This window comes from Rosa rugosa, chromosome 7 (assembly GCF_958449725.1).
Source record: "Rosa rugosa chromosome 7, drRosRugo1.1, whole genome shotgun sequence".
Lineage (NCBI taxonomy): Eukaryota > Viridiplantae > Streptophyta > Magnoliopsida > Rosales > Rosaceae > Rosa > Rosa rugosa.
In genome coordinates, this window is record NC_084826.1 from 3,350,562 (window position 1) to 3,373,010 (window position 22,449).

A 22,449-nucleotide genomic window follows, 5' to 3' on the forward strand; every position below is an offset into this window, starting at 1 on the left:
ACCTCTGACCTCTTGTACAAGAGCCTTGCTCTTCAACCACTAGAGCACCAGCTGCTCTCGTTACTATCCATGCAACTTCTTTTATTTATTCTATCATAAGCGATAGAATAACAACAAACTGTCGGTACACTCCACGTGCCACGACACGTCTCTTCCGTGATTTACGGAAAGCAAATCACTTTCGGCTAAAGCTGTCTGCCACAGCGTCTCGAGGTTCGGCCTGTCCCCTTACACGCTCAACACGCGCCAACAGCTTTTCCGGGTTTCGGGGCGACTTTAATCCAACGCGTGGATTCAAATTCTGAGATCGTTCATCCAACGGTGGAGATCTGTTCACCTTGTTCTATAAATAGGTGCATTCTGGAGAAAAACTGTTCACTCCAAAAGAAAAGAAATTTTCTACCGAGCTCAAGTCTTTCTCTCTCAACTCTTCAGCCTTTCTCTTCTCAAATCCCCAGTTTTTTTTTTTTTTTTTTACTCTCAGATCTTCAATCTTTTCCTCCAAATCTTCAATCCTTCTTTCTCAGATCTTTTCTTCCATTTGAAGATTCGATCTCATCTTTCCTCTGAGAATCTCAGATCTCCAATCACCAGTTCAACAACTCCAATCCTTCTAACAAAATCTCCCTCAAACACTAAACCATGTATTCCTCGATTTACACATCCTCTCACCCCATGACCCAAGAGCCACGAACTCTGCAACTAATGGAGCTCCAAACCCCGCAACAAATGGAACCACAACAACAGCAACCAACAGAGGAGGGAGGAAACACCCAAGCAGCTGGAAGTAGTGCCAACATGGATTTCTGGCGAAGCCGTACCAGGTGGATTCCTACTCCAGAACAAATAAGAATCCTCAAGGATCTTTACTATGTCAAGGGATTTAAGTGCCCAACTACAGAGCAGATTCACGAGATCTGTCTCCAGCTGAACCAGTATGGGCATGTTGAGGGTAAGAACATTTACTTTTGGTTCCAGAACGTCAGGGCTCGAGAGAAGCAGATGAATAGGTGTAATCAGGCTGCTCCAGTGCCCATGAGAACTAGTTCTCTTGGTACTGGTAGATCCATTGATCTCAATTTTGGGTCCACTGGTTCTACTGGTGCTGGTGGATCCATCGACATCAATTTTGGGCCAGCTGGTGGATCCATTGACATCAATTTTGGGTCCACTAGTTCTACTGATGATGGTAGATCCATTGATCTCAACTTTGGTTCCACCTATTCTACTGGTAATGAAGGATTTCTTGATTTAAATTCTGTTTCATATTCTTCCTCACACTTCAACACTAATACTAGTACAACTCTTTTGGCACAACAGGAGGACAAACATCCCTGCAACAACGAGGAGGAGATCACCAGGAGGTTCAAACTCTTCCTCTGTTCCCCGTGCACGGCGAGGACGTCTTTGGTAACCTGAAGGCTACTTCCGAGGAAGGTAGCGCTTTTGGTTACTATTCTGGTGGCTCAGGCGGTTACCACAGTGGCTCAAACGTTTCTCTTGAGCTCAGCCTCAACCCATCCGGAGCTGCTGACTAGGCTTAGTATAGCATAGTCCTCGCTTTTTTTTTTCTTTTTTTTTTTTCTTTTTTTTTTTTGTAATATAAACTCAATAAGATGGTGTGCATGTTTTCTTTCCTGTTTGTTTAACCAACAACAACACCAAGGATCGAACCTTGGTCACCCAATACTGTTTTCAAAACCATAAACAACTCTACTGCACACATCTTTCATAATGATGCAATAAAAACAATCACTCAAAAAGAATCCAACAATCAATTAAGTCGCATCGAGGTCTAGCTAGTATCCTCTGAGTCAAACCAAACACAACAATTTCATCGATAGGATTAGGGATTTATAAAGCTAAACACATCCTGAGTTAGCTAGGAAAAACCCACGTTTTTAGAGTTACTCTTACAACTCTTATAGAATCTCGATAATTCCATCTATCAATTGTTTCAACAAAAACTCACCACAATTCAATCCCTAACATTTAGCGATTCAGAAATCAAATCAAACTCCATATCACATAGTAATTCACTTGAACCACTATGGATACCTAACAAAATCACTAAAATCAATATCCGAAATTGCGTTTAACTATAACACCTAAAATCAATCACCAAAGGCACACACTCTCATCCAACATCATTCACAAGAACTGATTCTAACTCTCCCAATTAATTACACCAAAATCAACTCCATTGCAAAACTTTAAGTGTCCCGCCTACTTAAACTTAAAACACACAACAACTTCAAATTCACTGCAGCCCATCTCCATACTACGATCCAAAACTTAAGAAAACTAGTTCACCACACAAAGGCCACAAAATTCAATTTCATTCACTTGAACAAAACTATATTCACAAGTCACGGTCAGGTCATCAACCCATGGTGTTCAAATGAATAAATTTCAAATCCAGTTTTCCTTGTGAATCGTAACGTATCGTTCCAAAATGATGCAAGTAACATCAACCACGTATATAAGACACATCTCGCGAACTCAATTCAAATTCAGAATCACCAAAACTACTACTAATTCCAATTCTACCAACAATCCTGATTCTGAAGGAATTATAGTACTCAACGACAACCCAAAACAATGGTCTCTCCTCTCTAACCATCGAGCACAAAATAAAATTCTTGTCTCGCACCTTAAACCCTGCTTAACAACTTACAAGCACAAGGAAGAAGTAACCGCAATAATTCCTTCCCTAACCGCAACACTACTCACAACTCCACATGAGTCAAGAATCTATTCAAAAACATTAGTATATCCAACTTAAAAAGGCAAAATTACTATCGATTAATACTCGTATCCACATTACAGACGAGCATAGGTCCACACCATGCCTTCAACCAAACACTTCAACAATCAAAAGAACCTCATTTCCATAAAACAATCCTCGTTGACTTAACAGAGTTGAATCAAGAGGTTTCTATTCCTCAAGGATTGTAACTCGCAGCCACTGAACTTATTCCAATACGAACCTACAAGACAACTGTAAGGTTCTAAGTACAACCCCTTCGAATCTCCATCACCTAAGGAGTATAGTATGCTTGGCTAATACATGTATAACACTTAAAACACAGTATAAGTCAAATACAAATTCATATTAACCAAGTCAATACTATAGGGAATGTATTCACGTTCCCTAAACGACCTAGCGGCCTAAACAACTCCCAACACTCACGCATACCCAATGACTTAGCCAATACCAAAGAGCACACGATGGGGATCCGCTGCAGACGGGCCATCACTCGGAAGGTATTGACACATCACCAAATATGCACCTTACGCTCTGATACCAAACTGTCACGCCCCGAATTTTGAATAATCAATTCAAATCCGAAACATGAATAATAACAAATTACAACTAACATCCTGAATTTTTTTCTCACAAACAACCACACTTCACAACTCTCAAATTTACAATAACCCAAATCCTCAAGTTATTTATTACAGCACACTCCCACCAAATCAAATTGTAAGGCTCAAATGAGCTTAACTCGCCTCACTATTACAATTGCTGTAAAACTATAACCATTGCTCTAACCGCACGATCACCGTCCTGGTTCTCCTGTCCTGTAGGATTACCCGCTACACAATTTGAATAGTGTACCGGGAGTTGCAACAACACAAAACCCGGTAAGCTTTTTACAGCCAGTATGAGTAAACAAGAAAGAACTGTTGATTTATTAAATTACAATTCAAGTAAAATTCAACAGTATTACGTCTGCAAAGAGACATCAACCCACTCATGGAAACCACAAGGAATACATTTTCACAATCCTCAAATCACAATACACCACACTGGTCCTGTAAACACCCAACCCACATAACACCACTCTGGTCCATCCCAATAACACGTTAGAGCTCTAACTGCCTCGTTACCTCTGACACCTTGGCCTAGGGTCAAGCAACGGCAAAATACTTCGGTTAACACTATAACCGTCGCGCTTTGGACATCCCCGTCCTCAGCACCATATACTTCGGTTAATAATAAACCGTCGCACTTTGGACATCCCCGTCCTCAGTACACAACTTCGGTTAATAATAAACCGTCGCACTTTGGAAATCCCTGTCCTCAGTACACAAACACTCCGGTTATCCATAACCGTCAAACTTCGGACACCTCGTCCTCAGAATCCTACATTCTCCAACTCTATACATACTCCAATGTAAATCATGAATATTAACAAGAACTCATCAATCATGATCATCACATATAAATATGATAAGTCAAATTTCAATTCATAGTATTTTAATCATCCCAATTTCCACACTCTTCAATGTCACACCATTCCACATATAATCACGTAAATATATATATACGTAATCACCCACTCAGGAATGACCACTAATACCAACTATAGTTCACACAAGAAAATCGTGAAATTCATTTTGTATAATAAAAATCATTTTACTTCCCCATGGACCGTGGTTGATCAAGTCCATATGATTTTAAAACAAATATTTATTTCATAAATATTTTCACGCAATTACGACAAAATAAGGTAATTAAATTTATTCGGTTCGTAATATGAACCACGTGAGGTTTACTCACCTCTAAATTCCCGCTGCGTCTTCTTAACAGCTCAAAAACAACGATCCGAAATCGTTCACCAATCAATCCATCAACCACCTAGTCAAACACGATCTTAACTTAGAAATCATTCATAGACCACACATATACAGAAATCCAACGGTCGGATTCTAATTTAATGATGATCCAACGGTCAGATCAAATTTATATGATGATCCAACGGTCGGATCCTCACGGATCGCCCTTAGGATCATCCTCCAAAATTATCACGAAGATCCAACGGTCAGATCTTCCTGAATCGCCCTTACTAACATCTTCACAAAATTATATGAAAATCCGACGGTCGGATTCTCACGAATCGCCTTCCGAATCACTATTTCTCAAATATACGAAGATCCAACGGTCAGATCTTCGCCCGTGACCTCACAAAGTCACCGGGACAGTCATACGATCAACATATTAAAATTTGAAGTAAAACCGATGGTCTGATCTTCGTAGATCGTAAACCGAAGATAAAACGTAAAAACCGTAAATAGTAACGTAAAAACGTAAATCCACTATTTACCAACTTTTTCTAACATAACCTTGTAATATATCAAAACGCTCGTATGGATGCATAGATCATCGCCCAGATAATGAAAACTCGAAATATGGTCTGATGCGCCGCCACAAGCGGTGGTCAGTGGGCGGTCAACGCGGCGGTCAACGCCGGTCAACCACCTCAGATGGCAAAGTGACCAACTACAAACTGGTTCAAAATGAAAGGGTGGTCGACTTCCATACCTGGAGCTAAGTCTGGTTTGGCCTAGATCGTCCTAGATCAAGCTTGGAAGTCGGATTAATCCTGTGCGTCCGATCAGATTTCAGATTAAATCAGGGACGTCGAAAAAGTCAAACCATGATCTAGCGTTCTATACACAAAATCGTGATGAAAGGCTTACATGGGGATGATCAGCATGAGGAGGAGATCACAAAAATGGGAACGATCGGCCCATGCAACGCCGGAAAAGTGGTTTTCCGGCCGGGTCCGAATCAAGAGTCTGGGTGGCTTCGATCCAGCTTTTGGAGCAGCGTCTGGGCGAAGCGATGGGAGGGGACGGCTGGGCGTGGAGCGGCGATCACGGAGGAGTCCGGGTCCGGGGCTGGAGGAGGCCGGAGGGGAGAGAACCAGCCGGGTCGGGTCGAACACGACCCGCCGGGTCTGAGGGTTTCGATCGAGAGAGAGAGAGAGAATCCGGGGGACTATTCCGCAAAAACAGAAAAGTTTCGTCCTTAATGAAAAAAGTCAACATTTTTTTGATATTTATAGAAAATTCCCAATTTTCAAATATTCATAACTTATTCATACGAACTCCGAATATTGCGTTCCACATATGCACGAGATCGTATCGACGAGCTCTACAACTTTCATGAAGAAAGTTTTCCCAAATTCTGTACGTATAAGAAGTCACTTTTCAAGACCCCCTAAATAACGTTCGTTTTCGAAATAAAATCGTTCGAACTAATTCCACAACTCCTTCAAGCTTCGTATTCGTGCCCACGCCTACGAAATCATTTCCAAAATGTCATCGGACATTAATTTGAATTTTTCGGGTATTACAAGGTTAAGAGTGTTACTTGCTGATCTGATGACAAGTAGTTTTAACCTAATAATAAAAATACTGCCCAACATGCATGAATCACTTTTAATTGGTCCAAGATTGTCACCCACCCCATATTTCTTCATCACCAAATTATCATAGCCTGAATCATTTATGCCACTCGCAAGTAAGCATAAGCACCCTCTTGAAGCCCCGACTTCATCAAGTGTAGAAGAAGTCCCAACATCCTGTGGCAGTGGCACTTCCATCTATGTCTCACCTGTTAAATCAAAAGAAACAGTTACTGCATGCACTGAAGCTAGTTTTTGTAGCAATACATGATCTTCGAACAGATGACTTCCAATGTAGAGCTCCACTCACAAAAGTACAAGCCATATCAATCAAGTACCAAGATTCCAAGAGGGGAGTTCTGAATCCTTGTCCAAGAATTCGTTCTCATTGTGTACGTTATTGACTTATAACTAATTGAAGTCATCGTGATGATCAAACAAAGATTGTTGGGTCATCGCTATTTCAGTCATAACCAAATGCATACCTCCATTCTTGATCTGTTCCTGGCCTCCTGCTACATGGACTACTCCAATTTCAGAAGTACTAGGTAATATTTTCGAGTCTCTTGTACTTGGATATCATACAGCATCTTACCACTGAAATCTTCTTTTAGGTATCATCAAGCCATCGCAACTACGGTCTCTCCTATCCGGATATCGATTGATCGAAGTTTCATCGAGCACTATGGAATCATTAACTGAGTATAACACTATGTCGTAAAGCAAGTCGTTAGGATTCAAAATTATTCTTTGGGTATTACTGGCAAATAGTGATAAAATGTCTTCTGACGAATTGATAACTTGAGATTAAGGAGCACCATAACTTGCACACGACCCATAATTTCAACAAGGTATTTACAGGAATTTTGGCAAGTATTTCAGTTCATTATAATTACAGGAAGTTTGTTCTAATTATAATGATAAATTAAACAAGTTCCCCATTATGCACATGACACGTAAAGACAGTTCATAAGACGACTTCGAACCAGCAGTCTTCTCAGTAAACAGGGCTCACAAAGACCGACAGCTCTCATCATTCTTTGGTCTTATATGAGATGTTGTTGGTGCCTGCAGCGGAATTTGATTCTTTCTTTCTCTGTGTCTGGAAAACTGGTTTTGATTTTTTTTTATTGATCGGAACAGCAGGTGTTGGTTCTGGTTCTGGTCGATGCCGGTTTGGACAATTTCGACGCCAGTGGTCTCCTTCCTTACCACAAACACGACAATACATGAGAGCAGAACAACTAGAGTATATCTTAGAGGCATTACCATGCGCATCCGCCCAGGTTCCCAAAGAAAGATAACCATGTCCTTTTGGTAAAGGAGGCCTGTCAGTTAAAGCTTCACCAGTTGCGCTACGTCCGCAGCCACGGCCACGGTGGCCGTTGTCAGGAGCATTTGGTACTTCTCCCTTCCACCTAATTCCATGTTTTTCCAACAACTTCTGCGATGATACTGACCATGAAACCAAAGGACAAGTAAGGAATATTTGATGAACGTAATAGCAGAAGGATTCCCAGAATTAGGGTTCTGGAGGGTTCAAACTAATATATAAAAACGGTACATATTCTGGAGGGCTCACACAACCTTCATGTAGAAAATAATCCCTAAAACAAACAAACAAAACAAAAACAAAAAACAAAGCAAATTGCAGTCTATTCCTCAGAAACCCTAGAACAAAGATCAAAAGCATACCATCATACTTGACAAAGCGACGTCCGAAGAGGAGGTGCTTGAGTTTAGTACGTAGCATTTTCAGTTGGGCCGGGTTCACATCGAGCTCGGATATTAGCATCAGATAGTAGTCCATCTCTCACGGCCGGGGATGAGTAGAGAGAGCAGCGTGGGGATTTAGGGTTTGGCGTTGGGGAAGAGGATCCGAATTGGACGGGGGATTGAGTTTTTATACAGTTTAAACCTACTGGTGACACGTGGCACAATTCTACTGGGTTCTATTCTGGGCCTCGAGGGATCAATGATTTTTGGGCCCAATCAATTAGTTTTTTTTTTCAGAAATCCAATCGCACAGTTTGAGAATTATTTTTCTACCTTCCTATTATGTTTTACTATCCTAGCAAGTTAAGTTTTAGGTTCCAGATTTTCTAGTATTAGATTTTCCCTATCTTACAAGGCATAGTTTTATACTTTCTCGGTTTAATTTCCGAGTCCTATTAGATATCAATATTCCTTTATCTAATAGGACTCGGAAATTAAACCGGAAAAATATAAAACTATGCCTTGTAAGATCGGGAAAATCTAATACTAGAAAATCTGGAACCTAAAACTTATATAGAGATCAATATTCCTTTCTCTATATATAGTGACAGTAGTATCTTTTATTGAATTAGCTAGAGAAAAATTCACAGTAAAGATCCTACAGAAAAGTCTTCTCAGTATTTGGAACAAATTTCCATAAGAAAAACAATGAAGTTGGTCAAGGGGACAACTCTTGCATTTGTATATGAAGGAGGCATCATGATGGGCACAGATTCGAGGACCACATCTTGCTATATACATAATGGCAATATAAAAGGAAATATAAGTAAGTTTGTTCTTGATCAATCCTTTGTTTTTAGAGCACCAAACACCGTTAATTTTTATGCTTGAAATCTTATATTTTCTATTTTTATATTTTCAGTGACAGACGGGGAAGAAAAAATTAAGAATCTATCTTCCCACATCAACTTATTTTGCACATATATGGGGCATAATGATGATTGGGAGAAAATGTACTGTTATGTGCGTCGGAATGTAAGAGCATCTATATCCCAACTTTGTAAGTTGATTTTCAATTTTGAATAATAAATAACCACTTGTTCTGCTTAACACAGTCACCTAGATCAATTGACGAAGCGGTAAAAATAATAAAAGAGTACTTACATCGTTACATTAAAAATCAGAGCGTGGTGTTGGATGAATGCAAAAAGATTTACAACGAGGACCATACGTTTGGCACCATTATTGGTGGATACGACCCCGATAAGGTAATGAAACAATCACTTTAAAGTTCTCGTTGGATTATTCACACGGGAAGTTCTACAGTTAATGTACCAATACACTAATTAGTTTGATTTAGAGGTAAACATACTATATACATTGCTAGACTAGTTTGAGATGACTACTCTATCTCTGTATAAAGCTAGTTTACCTCTTCTTTGAGTCAAACCTACTTTGCGTAATTAGTATAACATAGACGAAACATTTTTAATTGTTTTAGTGTATTGTCTGCAGGGCTTTCAAGTTCGTAGTGTTACTCTTCTGGGCTATGATATTTTCGAAAGTGACCCTGATACAACAATTTTAACACTAGGGTCCGGTGAGGATGATGCGTACGAAATTTTGAACTCAGCAAAGTATGTGCTTCTTGATATTTCTTTTATTTATTTAAAATTGGTTCACTCCCACTAACTAGAGCCGTTTATTTCAGCACAAATTATGGTGAACACATACGCATGACTAGAGAACGTGCATATTACTTGGCTTTACATGCCTTATTTTATGCAACTTTCTGGGATAAGTACTCTGGTGGAACTCTAAAGGGTAATATACAACTTTTTGTGATATATTATATTTTGGACTTCTTTCATCAATATAATTTTTTTTATACTGATTTTTATCTTTTGTATTTCTATCTAGTGATACATGTGTCTAAAACCACGTCTTCTCTCGAGACCCACAATGCTTTGCAAGTCTACCCCAAATTTTATAACCTTATGCCTAGAGATGCAAGTGATGTTCATAGCAGAACATTTTTCGTGCTTTATCCTACAAATTCCTATTCCAAACTTGTGTGGGAAGGTGATGGTCTTGAAGACCTCATCCTCAGAGTCTGGTATGTACAAATTATCTCCACTTAAATTATGTTTGTGTGATATATGATCATATGAACTAATGAACTTCTTTTATTTTTAATTTTGAAAGGCCAAAGAGAGGTGTAGACTTACAGCAGCACCTAGAAGCAAGCCATTTTGTAGCAAAGAAGTACGATTTCTACTTTCACCGTTTCGTGTTCAAGCAAGTAAACAAGGCTATACAAGCATACAATACTATCACTACCATAGCTCCTCCCCTACGTCATAACGCTATAGAAGATTATTTCCAAGGCCATTTTAAACGTTCTGGCAGCCAAAAGAAGCCCGTTTATATTGGATGGAGCTCAGAAGACTTGTTGAAACGAATCTGTAACATGAAGGATGCTACTAATTCATGGTACTGCAAGTATTTGACCTTCTAAACTATATTACCAAGGTGTCCAAGTGATAGAGTGCATCTACGTACGTTCACTTTAGTTGAGAATTTCGCAAACTCTTTATATTATTATGTGTCGGCTCAAGGCCCTTTTATTTTTTATTTTCGACCTTCCTCTTGTTTTTATAAGATACTAGCAGGGCCCACCCACTATGTGTGTGGAGAGAAGTTAAAGATAGTGGAGAAATTTCTAGTACAACTACCACATTTTCTGCTTTTTTTTATTCTTTTGTTTTCTATTATACAATTTACCATATTATCCCTATTAATTCATTATAATTCATAGTTTTTTAATACATAAAGGTTAAATTGGTAAAAAATTTCAGTTTTGGAGAGCAAGCTCTCTTCTCTTAATAATAGTATAGATAAGAGAAATCATTTTTTTTTTTTTTTGGTTTGGACTTGGGAGAAAGCATTTACTTCTTTCACGTACTTGAACTCGTCGCAGGCAATAGATATATATATCCTGGTCAAAAGCGGACCATCCGCATTGCCTGAAGGCATTTCTCTGCTACGTAACATATAAATTGAAAAACTAATCATCCTAATAAAGACATGAAATAAAAACACATACTAATTGCCATAAGATCCTATAGAAAAGTCTTCTCAGTATTTGGAACAAATTGCCATAAGAAGAACAATGAAGTTGGTCAAAAACTCAAGGGGACAACCAATCTTGCATTTGTATATATACAAATAGTAAGTACATATATGATGCTTTACAGAATTGAAAGCAACCAAGTCTTGAAGCACCGTACTAATCTTAGGTAGTGCCCAAATACATAACTAAATCAGAATCAAACTATAAAAAAGGATTCTTTTGCTTACTCAGTCAGCAACTATGAATAACAAGAGACCATTTTTCAAAGATCAATTGGTAGCATATCCAGTAAGCCACCTAAATCAAGGGTTTATTGATAAATTACAAGCAAAATTTAATTAATTAGGTTGGATAAGTGAAAATTGGAACTTACAATAATAATCTTAGATATCTTCAACAGTCCTCTAGCCATGATCACTGTAATCTAATGAAAATTGGAACTTACAATAATTTAAGACCTCTTGGGTGTCGGAAACCCCCGAAAATTCTGAGATCATCATGCTCAGATCAATATCTTCAACAGCCCTCCAGCCATGATCACAGCAACGGATAGTGGTTTGTAGAGGAGTCCACCCTGGTGACCGAGGTTACAGAGGCCAAATATGGACGACTTCTCTGAGAAGATTCAGCCTTCCAATCTCATTCCTAGAGAGCCAGGTCATTTTTTGGTAAAGTGATCGAGTGTGTGTTGTGGATATCAAATACAATAAACAAATGATAATTTTGGAACAAATTTTGGATTTCCTGCCATCGCCCATTCTTTTCATCTGACCAAAAAACGAAGACCCATGCTTTTGCTGATCAAGGGATGAAAATTGGGGGCAAACCCGTAAATATTTGTAACCAAACATACCAATAATGAATAATTTAATCAAATGTGAGCATTGGGCCACCGACTGTCAGTGGCAACCACCGATCAAATTAAACGGTGCAAAACTATTCAACATACAGACCAATTCAGAATAGTGCCCAAAATTGGTGTCCTATAGCCCATTTTGTTGTAGTGATATGAAGGAGGCATCATGATGGGCACAGATTCGAGGACCACATCTTGCTATATATATAATGGCAATATACGAGGAAATATATAGGGCTACAGGTACGTAACAAAATAATCATGTTAACATTCCAATACCCGTAACTAGGGCTAGGAAAAAGCGAACAGCAAACCATATTTTAACGTAAGAAATTGATTTCCAGAATACAAACCCTATTTGATTTAGTAGTACTTAGTCAACCTAAATTCATATCCTGCAATTTGTAACACTCTTGGCAATGTTTACAATCCTTCCATAACTTGATTGTGGAGTCTTCACTATAAGTGGCAAGAAGATTCATGTGAGGATGATAAGCTCCAGGCCGATCGATCACTTCTTTCTGATGGACATTAATGTTCATGACATGCTCTAATCTCCCACATTGGTAACCCATTCCCCTTTCGGCGACGTACCAGCTGCCGAAAACTTAACTCCCCCACCTTCCGATTCAAACCTCTTCACGATCTCTCCTTCAAGCGTCATGACATACACTGACGACGTCCAGTTGCATATGACAATCATTTTCGGAAAAAGTTGAACCGTTAACACAGAAGCTTCAACTCCGGCAGGTCTAAATGTCCTTACACTGGATCATGACATCCCAAACCTTAACCGTGCAATCACTAGACGCCGTGACCACACAAGCTCCGTCGCTCGTAAACATTCCGTCATCAACATAAGAGCCATGCCCTTGAAACACTTTTCAGGCCATGCACAATGGCGGTGCCATCGAACGACCTACTGAGTATCATCTTGGTATTGAAGGTCAAATGTGTTGATCGAGTTGCCCGGTGGTTGGGTCCCACAGCTCGATGAATCCGTCGGAGGCGCTGGAGATGAGAAATCGGCAGTCGGAGGAGAACCGAGCACGTTCTGCGTGAGTGCATGACGTCGTGAACTGTATTGTGTGCGAAAGACTGCTAGTTGGATACAACTCATATAAGTCATGTACTTCTTCCTTGTCCTGTTCCACTTCTTCCTTGTCCTGTTCCATAGGAGCTAATCTCTCCATACTTGATTGATCTCAAAGATCACCAGTAGCTAAAATCTCCACGAGCCCTGTTAATTTCTCTGTATATTGTTTTTTTGCGCTCTAAATTTGCGTCTCTTGCACATAAAGTGTATGTTTAGATCCTATTTATAATTATGTATGTTACCACAAGTCCACAACTAATCCAAGATAGAAAGAATCTGAAATATAATAATGGGGAAATTACTGGTCCCCCTTTAACTTTTTAGGATTCGACAGTTCAGTCCCTGCTATTCCAATTTTAACAGATAACTCCCCACACATTCAAATTTCACACAATTTGGTCCAAAATGACCATTTTACCCCTCACTTCTTCTTTTTTATATATCTAATATATACACACACACACATATATACATATACATACATACATACATATATATATATATATACACACACACACATATACATTATATACACACACACACATATGTATAAAATTATACATATATTTATATATCTACATATACATATACATATATATATATATATATATATATAGGTATATACACACACATTAGATATATAAAAGTTGTGTGTGTGTGTTTGGTGGGGTGGTAAGGCTTTGGTCTCTCATATGAGAGGTCAAGAGTTCGAGCCCCATCAAGGGTGGGAGTATTCTTCTCTCTCTTTATATATATATATATATACAGTCCGGCTACACTAAGGATGTCCTTAGTTTTTCTTAGGTACGAATTTCCGGTTTTTACCCACTTTCCGATCAAATTTTCACATCTTAACCGTTCCGTTTTTAGGTCCTAATGTATAGATCACCTCTGCAAAATTTCAACCAAATTGGTGATCATTAAGGCATCCAAAACTGCAAATTACAACAATGTAAACGAACGGTTCCGGTTCGACAGATTCGGTTCGTTCGTGTAAATTGCAGTTTTGGACGCCTTAACGATCGCCAAATTGGCTGAAATTTTGCAGAGGTGATCCATACATTAGGACCTAAAAACTGAACGGTTAAGATGTGAAAATGTGATCGGAAAGTGGGTGAAAACAGTAAATCCGTTCTATAAGAAAAACTAAGGACATCCTTACCTGAGAAAAATCCTATATATATATATATATATATATAAAGAGAGAGAAGAATAAAAAATATATATATATACACACACACACACACATATATACATATGTATAAAAGAGAGAGAGAGAGAAGAATTAAAAAAAAAACAAAAAAAAATAAGTGAGGGGTAAAATGGTAATTTTGGATCAAATTGTGTGAAATTTGAATGTTTGGGGAGTTATCTGTTAAAATTGAAATAACATGGACTGAACTGTCGACGCACCAAAAGTTAAAGGGGGGACCAGTAATTTTCCCTATAATAATCCATCAGTATATACAAGTCAAAAGTGTTCTTGTTGTGAATGGTTCGAGTCGTGTAAAAATTGTTCGGAATATGCGAAAGATTCAATCAATAAAGATGTCGAGACATATATTTAAATATACTGTACTGAAATTCCTCCTATTTATTAGAGGGTTAACATGATAAAATCAGCATAACATATTTAACATTTAAGTACCATTAGATAGGAATATCATCAGATAGGTATGAGTATTCCGACTCTCTCGAATCTTAACTAAACTAGATATTGTTTATGAAGGGGTAACTTTTGGAAGTAGAAAACAAAACTTATACAACTTGAATCTTATGGAATCTTAAGGTTGAACACAATGGGTTTCCAGTTTCCCTAGCTCGATTCGTAGACCAAATTAAGAGTGTTACTTGCGATATGATATGTTGATAAGACCACTCATTAATTGATCTTGTTTTCACAAATGAACCAAAATTTTATTCTCTTGATTGATATGAATTACAAAATAACTTATTGAGTATAAGTTTCGAATCGTGTTATTTAGTCAGGTTAGAAATTTGATACCCCAAATTCATAGCCTAGAGGCCCAAACAATTTTTAACTTGAGCAGTCATATTTTATATTTACTTTGTTTCACTCTGATAGTACACGTGTCAAACAGGGAGCTCCTCCTTTCCCTGCGGTCAGTATCAGAAAACCAAACAGCCTACCTATAAATACCAACAAACCAACGACCTCTCTTTTTCACTCTCCTCGTTCTCGCCGTCTCTCTGTCTTTTCCAACTCTCCTCGATCGCATCAATGGCCGCCATCACAGGAGCTTCTTCGATCTCAGTCCGCTCTCGCCTTCATCAAAATCTTGTAATCCCATTTCACTCTGTTTCTCCTTTTTTTTTTTTGTATTCTGGGAGATTCTTATGTCTAAGTTTGATTCTTGTTTATTTGCTTGTATATTTTTTAGTACTAGAAAGATTTAGTTGATTCTAATATTGATTTATTAATTCATTTCTGGGTTATATAGTTCTACTTGTCATTGGGTTGATATAAGAATACTGTTGAATTGTACAAATATTTGGATCGTTATATTTTTCTGTTTACTTGAATCTCAGTTGGGTTTTGCGTAGTATAATGTTTATGGAGATCTTTTGGTATTTTGTTATTGATTTGAGACATTGGATTGGACTCTGTTGCTGTGATATGATTGATTTGAATGTTTACTGAAGCAGTCATGGTTTAACATGTTGAACAGGCATTATCCAGGGCTAATGGTCTCAAGCCAGTTTCACTGTCTGGTTATGGAAGAAGTTCTCTTTCTTTCGGGTTACAGCAGCGTTCAGCACGGCTTCGGATTTCCTGCGCAGTATGTTCTGATTTTTATGAAGTGCTTTTTAACACGTATGCATGTATAATAGATTTGTGTTACATTGTCTGAACCATCAGATATAGTTTCAATCTTCAAAGTTTAGATCTTGAACTGGATTGATGGTGAATGAGTGAACTTTCTATGTGGAGAGGTAAAAAATATGTATTTATATCCTGAACTGGGATTTGTCTAAGTGTCTACTCGAAGTAAGTAGAAGATAGTAAAAGGTAAAAATGCAAAACATCATAGAGGATCATCACGGTTGAACCTTGATAATGTTAAATGTCTTTGAGCAGGCCAAGCCAGAGACAGTGGACAAGGTGTGCCAGATAGTTAGGAAGCAACTTGCATTACCAGATGACTCTGCAGTTTCTGGAGAGTCGAAATTTTCAGCACTTGGAGCTGATTCCCTTGATACGGTGCGTTTGATTTTGTTAACGCTACTTGCACCACTTCCTATTCCCTGAATTATCTGTCTTTTCATGAGCCCAGTACTTTTTTTTTTCTTGTACTGTTCAGTAAAGAGTTTTTTTTTTTTTTTTTTTTTTTCTCTCTTGCCTTTTTGTTGTGCTTTTTCTGCAAGCTTGTTAAAGTAGATTCCTTTCCCTGTCTCTTCTGATGGATTCTTGTCAAAGGAGCAACAGAAGTAGATTTTTTTTTTTTGTCTATCCATCTAGCGGTTGCTAAATTTATGCTTGTACTTTCAAATTTACTTTAATATGATGCCACTTTCAGGTTGAGATCGTGATGGGACTCGAGGAGGAATTTGGTATTAGTGTGGAAGAGGAGAGTGCTCAGAGCATTGCAACTGTTCAGGATGCTGCGGATCTTATCGAGAAACTCATCGAGAAGAACAAGGCTTAGAAGAAGTAATGGGAAAACAAGAGTCAAGTAGTGTTTTCACATCCTAGCCTGCTTTAGATAATTATTTGGTTGGTAGACTGGTTATGTATGCAGTCATTTTGTGTGAAATTTGAACCTGATAGTTGTTGAGTGGTTAAATTATGAATGTATGAATTTGAGTTTGTGTGATCAAGCTCCTTTCTTTCCTATATTTCTGATGAAATAGAGAATGGCCTTACAATACCTGATGTCTCATTCGTCTACATTATAATGATATCTTTTTAAGTTCTAGTTATACCAAGTTTATGGTCACTGGGCGTTGAGTTCACTAGTGCAGATTTTGCAGAAATTTGAACAGACCAAACTGTGACAGGATGTAAAAGCATCACATATAGAAGTGCTTGTATTATACAACAGAGACCACTTGTACTATAGGCTTCAAGCCGAATAACAACGGTGCTATAATACATGACTTTGGTCGATACTCATATTGAACAGATGGCCAAATAATTGTAACCAGTTGCAATTCCCCGACAGAAGTTCATATCTTATGTTATCTCCTCTCCTCCTTCCTCTATTAAGGATTCAAATAAAATGAATCACAACTAAGAGCTACAAGCAGATAAGCATGGGATAAGTGGTGACTAAGTACCTAGAGCAAATTAGCAGACAGCTCTCGGTCCTTAGAGAACTACCAGCACAAGGAAGGGAAGCTGTAGGCCTAAAATGACAAAGCATCCAACTCTAATAAAAGAACTAAAAAAAAACATAGAAAACCATCAAAAGCTTTTCACTAATTCACACAGATTAGAAGTGTGTGTGTGTGTGTGACTAATTTATCACAGTAACGTCCAACTACAAGTCGAAGACCTGAAGAAAGCCAGTCAAGGACTAGAGATATAGAAATCATAGATGTTTCAACCTTATAAATGAATTCTTATGCATAATCTCCACAGATATTTATCCTAAAAAGGACTGATATTTTGATTCATCAGATGGAGACCATACATCTATCAACCTAGAGGACAAAGGCCATGTTGGATGGTTGCAAACACACATCATTGTTGTGCTTTGAGCTTATTGTTGCCCGGCCTTAGCCACAGCACCAGCACTGCTCTCTCCGACTTTGTTACTGGACCTTTGGAAGCTGGGATAAGAATATGGAGGGTATGATCCACTCTTTAGTGTCTCGGTCAGTGTTCTGAAAGACTGGTGCTGCAGTCGATGAGTATCACCAACATTGATCGAGTTGAACACATAATCCTCATAAAGCGGATAGTCGTGAACATTGTCATGATCAGTAAGCTCCACATTTGTTTCACATGCCATAACCTCTAATTTAGGATGATATGATGGCAGTGGTTGAGATGTGTGAAGCGATTTGCTTGCATTGCTAACATGATCAGTGCTGGTGTTGAAGGCATCATTGTCCTCTAATGGTGGATTAATGTCATTCAGCTCGGCATAGGTTTCCTGAGTCATAGTGGTCTGATCCTCCAGTTCATACTCATGATCAATGGCCTCATTATTAACATGGTTTTGGGACACTTTCTTTGCAACCAACTTTCTCCTTCTATCCACATTGATTCGGATTCGGCAGAGCACATATTCATGAGGAAGATCGCTAGTGTTTGAAGGAGGAATGCTATACTCATGCATGATCCAACAACGGTTTTGATCCGATTCATTATTCTCATAATGAAACAGTTTGCGTGTCCCTAACACAATCTTCTTATTCTTGGAATCATAAACGGTGACCCCTTTGTTCTTACCTTTCCAGGTCCCAGAACCCGACCTTCGAGCACGATACATAGATGCCGAGTCGCCCATCTTCTTCAGTTTGGTAAAGAAATAGAGGTCTTCACTTTGGTCTAGTTCCGGTCCTCCAAACTCTGTCCATATGTCCCATGGCTCTGTCTTGCCATAAAGATCAAAGCTTTTGATTCGCGGCTCGTACCTGAATGGTTCTCCAGAAACCTTGCTGCGAAGGTAATATCCTAACAATTCTTGGTCAGTTGGATGAAACTTAAAGCCAACTGGAAGATCCTTCACAGTCATGGCAGTAGAATTGTAGAGAAGACCAGCTAGTCCGCCCTGCTATAATATGTATGGGATCAAATTACCTTACAAACTTGGACTCCAAGCTTTTGTTGTTGTTATTTATATTTTAACCAAAAAAAAAAAAATCCTAAGCGTTTTATACTCCTTATTGAAAACAAAATCCTTGGCCTTTATGTACCCCACAGTCCGCAGTTTCCTGATTCTGCTGAGGCAAAGATTTGGCTTGAGCTAGGACTTGTTTGTTAAGTTGCAGATTAAGAAAAGCTATGGTGGTTTGAAACTACTCTTCGTTTTCACCAATTATAAGAAAGAGTTGGATACACATTGTTTCAACCATGAACCACTGCATGATTAATATACTAATAACTTGTGATTATTTGATTTTGCGGCATCTGCTTACTTTGAAACACCTTAGGTTTTTTCATTAACAAAAGTATAAGTTCTTACAGGCTTCCTATCACACGAGAGAGAAAAAAAATTTGTCAAAATAAGACCAGAAAGTACAGCCAAAGGGAAATTGGAAGGAGTGAGCATCCACAATGAAATTGGCATTCAAGACGAACCTGCTTACTGAAGCAGCGATAGCATAGCATTAGAAATCTTACAAATACATATATCTGTATTGTGTGATTGCAAAAGCAACACAATATACAGACAGTATAACATCCTACAAAACTCTAACAAAATTACTTCAATCGAGGCATTTTGCGATCAAACTTCTCTTATCAGAAAAGATATTTAACTTCTATATACAGTCCAGGAGACTTTAGTTCTGGAATGATGACCATCATGGACTCATGGTGGTTACTTCATCACTCCCAATCAGCATCAAAGAAACCAGCATCTTTCATCTCTGAATAATATACATTCTCCAAATGTAAATCATCCTCCTGTTTGCATCCAAGTGCAGTTACCAATCAGAACAAATACTACCATCTTAACTAGAAAAAGACGAGCTTACAAACTGCAATAATGGGTGAATCAAAGAAAGTAAGAGAACATTTAGCAATTCATGAAGGATGATGACCTGGAAGAAGTCTGCCAGAAATGTTACATATAAAAGAGGAAGATAGAAGGCATGGTAACAGACAATAGTGGCGCCATATAACCTGCAAATAAAAATTTGGAAAATATATAAAGAGGATATATAATTTGAAGAAAATATTCATAAGTCGGAATGTTTAGCTCAAGACTATGCATACCAAAACCCAAATCCAGCTCCTCCATTTCCCGTAAGTCCACAAGCAAACATTGCTAGTACATTCATCAGAAACATGATAGCTGTATAATTGTAGAATGCAGGTCTCGCTGCACAAAAAGAAAAGAGACATTAGGTTCTGTTAAACGACTATAGAATAGATGTAAATATGAAAGGAACTTACCGGGTAGTCTTTCTCTCCACTTGGAATGGTACATGAACAATATGAAACCATAAACTGCAGTTAGTACTAGCCTATGGACAGACCACAAGTTCCACTTCATCTGATGTGTATGATCAGTGTCGTCGACAAACAGCGGAATTCCAAATCCAAACATATAAATTGCCTGGAAGAGGGACAGTGTGCAATTATAGCTCCATCAACACACATTTCCAAAAAAAGTTGTGCAACAACAATACAAATAGATTAGAATCAGCAGGTGATTCAATTCGCAGAAGGTATCACATTATTTGAATTGCTTCTAACATGGCAAAAGAGTTGGCATTTGGTACATAAACCCTAAAATTTGGAAACTAAGAACTTTAGTATACGTAACTACAGAGGAGTGAAATTGGTATTCTACTGTCCTATATTACTATTATTGAGGCCAGTTAAAAGCATAGCTAGCTCAGAGGTGTAAAAAATCTATTTTGAGTAAAAGAAAAGTGATACCTTCAGAAGTAAATCCAAACCAACGAGGATCCCTGAGATAACAAAAGTTCGTGTCAACGCTTCCAGTCCACTTGCATAATTCCCTTGGAGTAAAAATGCCAGCAAGCTTACTTCCAAAAATAACATTCCGGAAGTTGTGAACAAAGATAAGACATTCCATGCCATTTCTTTATCAGGTGTGCATTCCCATGCCTGTGACAAGAAAGTGACAACCCTACCTGGTATTAGGTTCAAGAACTGCCTCTGGAGAACTATGAACATAAACAAATACAGCAATCAAACCAACTAAAAGACCCAAATAACAATCATACTGTTCATAGACTAATTTCTGTCCTAACACCGTAGAAATCTTTTTATGCATTCAATACATTCACCAAACATATTCATAAATTGCAAAACAAGAATCACACTACTCAGCTACTATGTTTAACACATAAACCTCATCACAGAATCAAGCAACGAAATCAAAATCGGAACTTTGTATTTTACTCCAGCTAACATACAATAAACTTTGTATCTCAATCCTCATCGTCTCAATATTGAACCATCAAAGACTAAACAAACCTATTCAAGAAACCCAACAAGTTACACCTTTTATCTATCAGTGATTTCAAAATCTAGCAATAAATACCATTCGGATACTAACTTTTTATTGAAAGGCCACCACAAATTTTACAACGCTAAACAAAAACAAACCTGAAAGTGCAACCTCACTATTCAACTCTGAAATCAAGAGCACAAAAAAAAAAAAAAACAACAGCCACACTTATATGAGCAACCAATAACCTATAGATATCATTTAGAAAACCCAAGTGACAATTATTACACTAAATTCCTGAAAAATTCAAGAACACACCACATATTTGCAACCCCAAATTCATCATAGACCAAATTCCCATAACCAGCTACACAAAAGGCTCAAACTTTAGCTACAATAATGAAGAATTGATCAAGACATAAGCCAAAAACTTCAAAAGTAGGAAAATTTTTGAACCTGAAGAAAGCACCAAGCGAGATTGAGCAAGCTAACGAGCCAGAGGCAGCCATAGTAGGCCATCATAATATACGAGCGGCCATGATAGAGCTTCGAAAAGCTCTTCCTTGATTGATAGGCCAAGTACAGAGCAAAGAGAAGCGAGGACGTGATCAGGGCCAAATTGTGCCAGAACCCATGGCACTGGCCGAGCCAGCTGTAGAATCTGGGACCCGAAATCGCTTCGCCTAGGGTTGAATTCGAGCCCTGTGGAATTGGAATTGGAATTGGGAGCAGAGGTCGCGACACAGCTTCTCCTGGACCTGAAGCTGCCATTTTTGCATTTCAGGTGGAAAATTAAGAACCCTAATTTGGGAGCGATTTGGGGATTCGATTCGAAAATCGAAACCCTAGGTTTTGGCGGAACGGTGGAAAATTGGAATGGTATTATTGGTTTTGGGTTTGAAAGAAATAGCAGAGAGTCCTCACGTCTTCATATTCTTGTATGACCGTTAGCCAGAGAAAGAGAGGTTTGTTAGGTACCGACCAAATTATTGGGCTTAATTGGGTCTGATCTATGGAATTGGCAGAGTGTAGATTATGATTCGTCTAATCAGCCAATGGTTTAGCATGATTTCGAACAATTCTATATCATTCCTCATGTGATAATATAAGGTTGGCTGTGTCAGATGTATCAAGTTATGACGTAGTGACATGACCGTCCTATTTAACAACTTCTCATGAGAAGGTAGCATAAAGAAAAATCTAGTGTTCATCAATTTTTATGTAACTTTTAGTTCAAGACACTTCAATTTGAGGTTATTCTTGTGGACTCTTATATCGTTACAGAATTGTTTTCTGGTGTGAGTCGTGACAATGACAATATTGTGGTTGCTTAA

The 22,449-nt window shown here is 38.3% G+C and overlaps 4 protein-coding genes across 4 annotated transcripts; 1 reads left to right on the forward strand and 3 right to left on the reverse strand.

Moving 5' to 3' along the window:
• Positions 1–7,141: 7,141 nt before the first annotated feature.
• Positions 7,142–7,991, reverse strand: LOC133719843 (uncharacterized). The gene is made up of 2 exons (XM_062146027.1): positions 7,893–7,991; positions 7,142–7,652 (listed from the first exon to the last, which is right to left on the reverse strand). The coding sequence occupies exons 1-2, from the start codon at positions 7,948–7,950 to the stop codon at positions 7,231–7,233; spliced, it is 480 nt and encodes a 159-aa protein (XP_062002011.1). The 5' UTR covers positions 7,951–7,991; the 3' UTR covers positions 7,142–7,230.
• A 7,150-nt stretch (positions 7,992–15,141) lies between these two features.
• On the forward strand, positions 15,142–16,888 carry LOC133721581 (acyl carrier protein 1, chloroplastic-like). Its single transcript, XM_062148236.1, has 4 exons — positions 15,142–15,300; positions 15,689–15,799; positions 16,099–16,221; positions 16,538–16,888. Exons 1-4 carry the CDS (start codon positions 15,241–15,243, stop codon positions 16,664–16,666), a joined length of 423 nt encoding a protein of 140 aa, XP_062004220.1. The 5' UTR covers positions 15,142–15,240; the 3' UTR covers positions 16,667–16,888.
• Positions 16,889–17,495: 607 nt separating this feature from the next.
• LOC133720231 (NAC domain-containing protein 71-like) lies at positions 17,496–18,703 on the reverse strand. The gene has a single exon (XM_062146442.1). It carries the CDS (start codon positions 18,701–18,703, stop codon positions 17,723–17,725), a length of 981 nt encoding a protein of 326 aa, XP_062002426.1. The 3' UTR covers positions 17,496–17,722.
• Positions 18,704–19,257: 554 nt separating this feature from the next.
• LOC133721249 (protein CANDIDATE G-PROTEIN COUPLED RECEPTOR 2-like) lies at positions 19,258–22,127 on the reverse strand. Its single transcript, XM_062147814.1, has 6 exons — positions 21,572–22,127; positions 20,578–20,769; positions 20,089–20,251; positions 19,909–20,014; positions 19,734–19,815; positions 19,258–19,596 (listed from the first exon to the last, which is right to left on the reverse strand). Exons 1-6 carry the CDS (start codon positions 21,884–21,886, stop codon positions 19,519–19,521), a joined length of 936 nt encoding a protein of 311 aa, XP_062003798.1. The 5' UTR covers positions 21,887–22,127; the 3' UTR covers positions 19,258–19,518.
• Positions 22,128–22,449: the final 322 nt, after the last annotated feature.

Excerpts from the sequence above, each read along its gene's own strand:
- LOC133721581 (XM_062148236.1), top strand. The coding sequence starts at position 15,241 with ATGGCCGCCATCACAGGAGCTTCTTCGATCTCAGTCCGCTCTCGCCTT. Across the intron at positions 15,301-15,688 it reads CTCGCCTTCATCAAAATCTT|GCATTATCCAGGGCTAATGG; the intron begins GTAATCCCATTT and ends CATGTTGAACAG. Across the intron at positions 15,800-16,098 it reads GGCTTCGGATTTCCTGCGCA|GCCAAGCCAGAGACAGTGGA; the intron begins GTATGTTCTGAT and ends GTCTTTGAGCAG.
- LOC133721249 (XM_062147814.1), bottom strand. The coding sequence starts at position 21,886 with ATGGCAGCTTCAGGTCCAGGAGAAGCTGTGTCGCGACCTCTGCTCCCA. Across the intron at positions 20,770-21,571 it reads TCGCTTGGTGCTTTCTTCAG|GCATGGGAATGCACACCTGA; the intron begins GTTCAAAAATTT and ends TTCTTGTCACAG. Across the intron at positions 20,015-20,088 it reads GTGGAGAGAAAGACTACCCG|CGAGACCTGCATTCTACAAT; the intron begins GTAAGTTCCTTT and ends CTTTTTGTGCAG.
- LOC133719843 (XM_062146027.1), bottom strand. The coding sequence starts at position 7,950 with ATGCTACGTACTAAACTCAAGCACCTCCTCTTCGGACGTCGCTTTGTC. Across the intron at positions 7,653-7,892 it reads TCGCTTTGTCAAGTATGATG|TATCATCGCAGAAGTTGTTG; the intron begins GTATGCTTTTGA and ends TTTCATGGTCAG.
- LOC133720231 (XM_062146442.1), bottom strand. The coding sequence starts at position 18,703 with ATGACTGTGAAGGATCTTCCAGTTGGCTTTAAGTTTCATCCAACTGAC.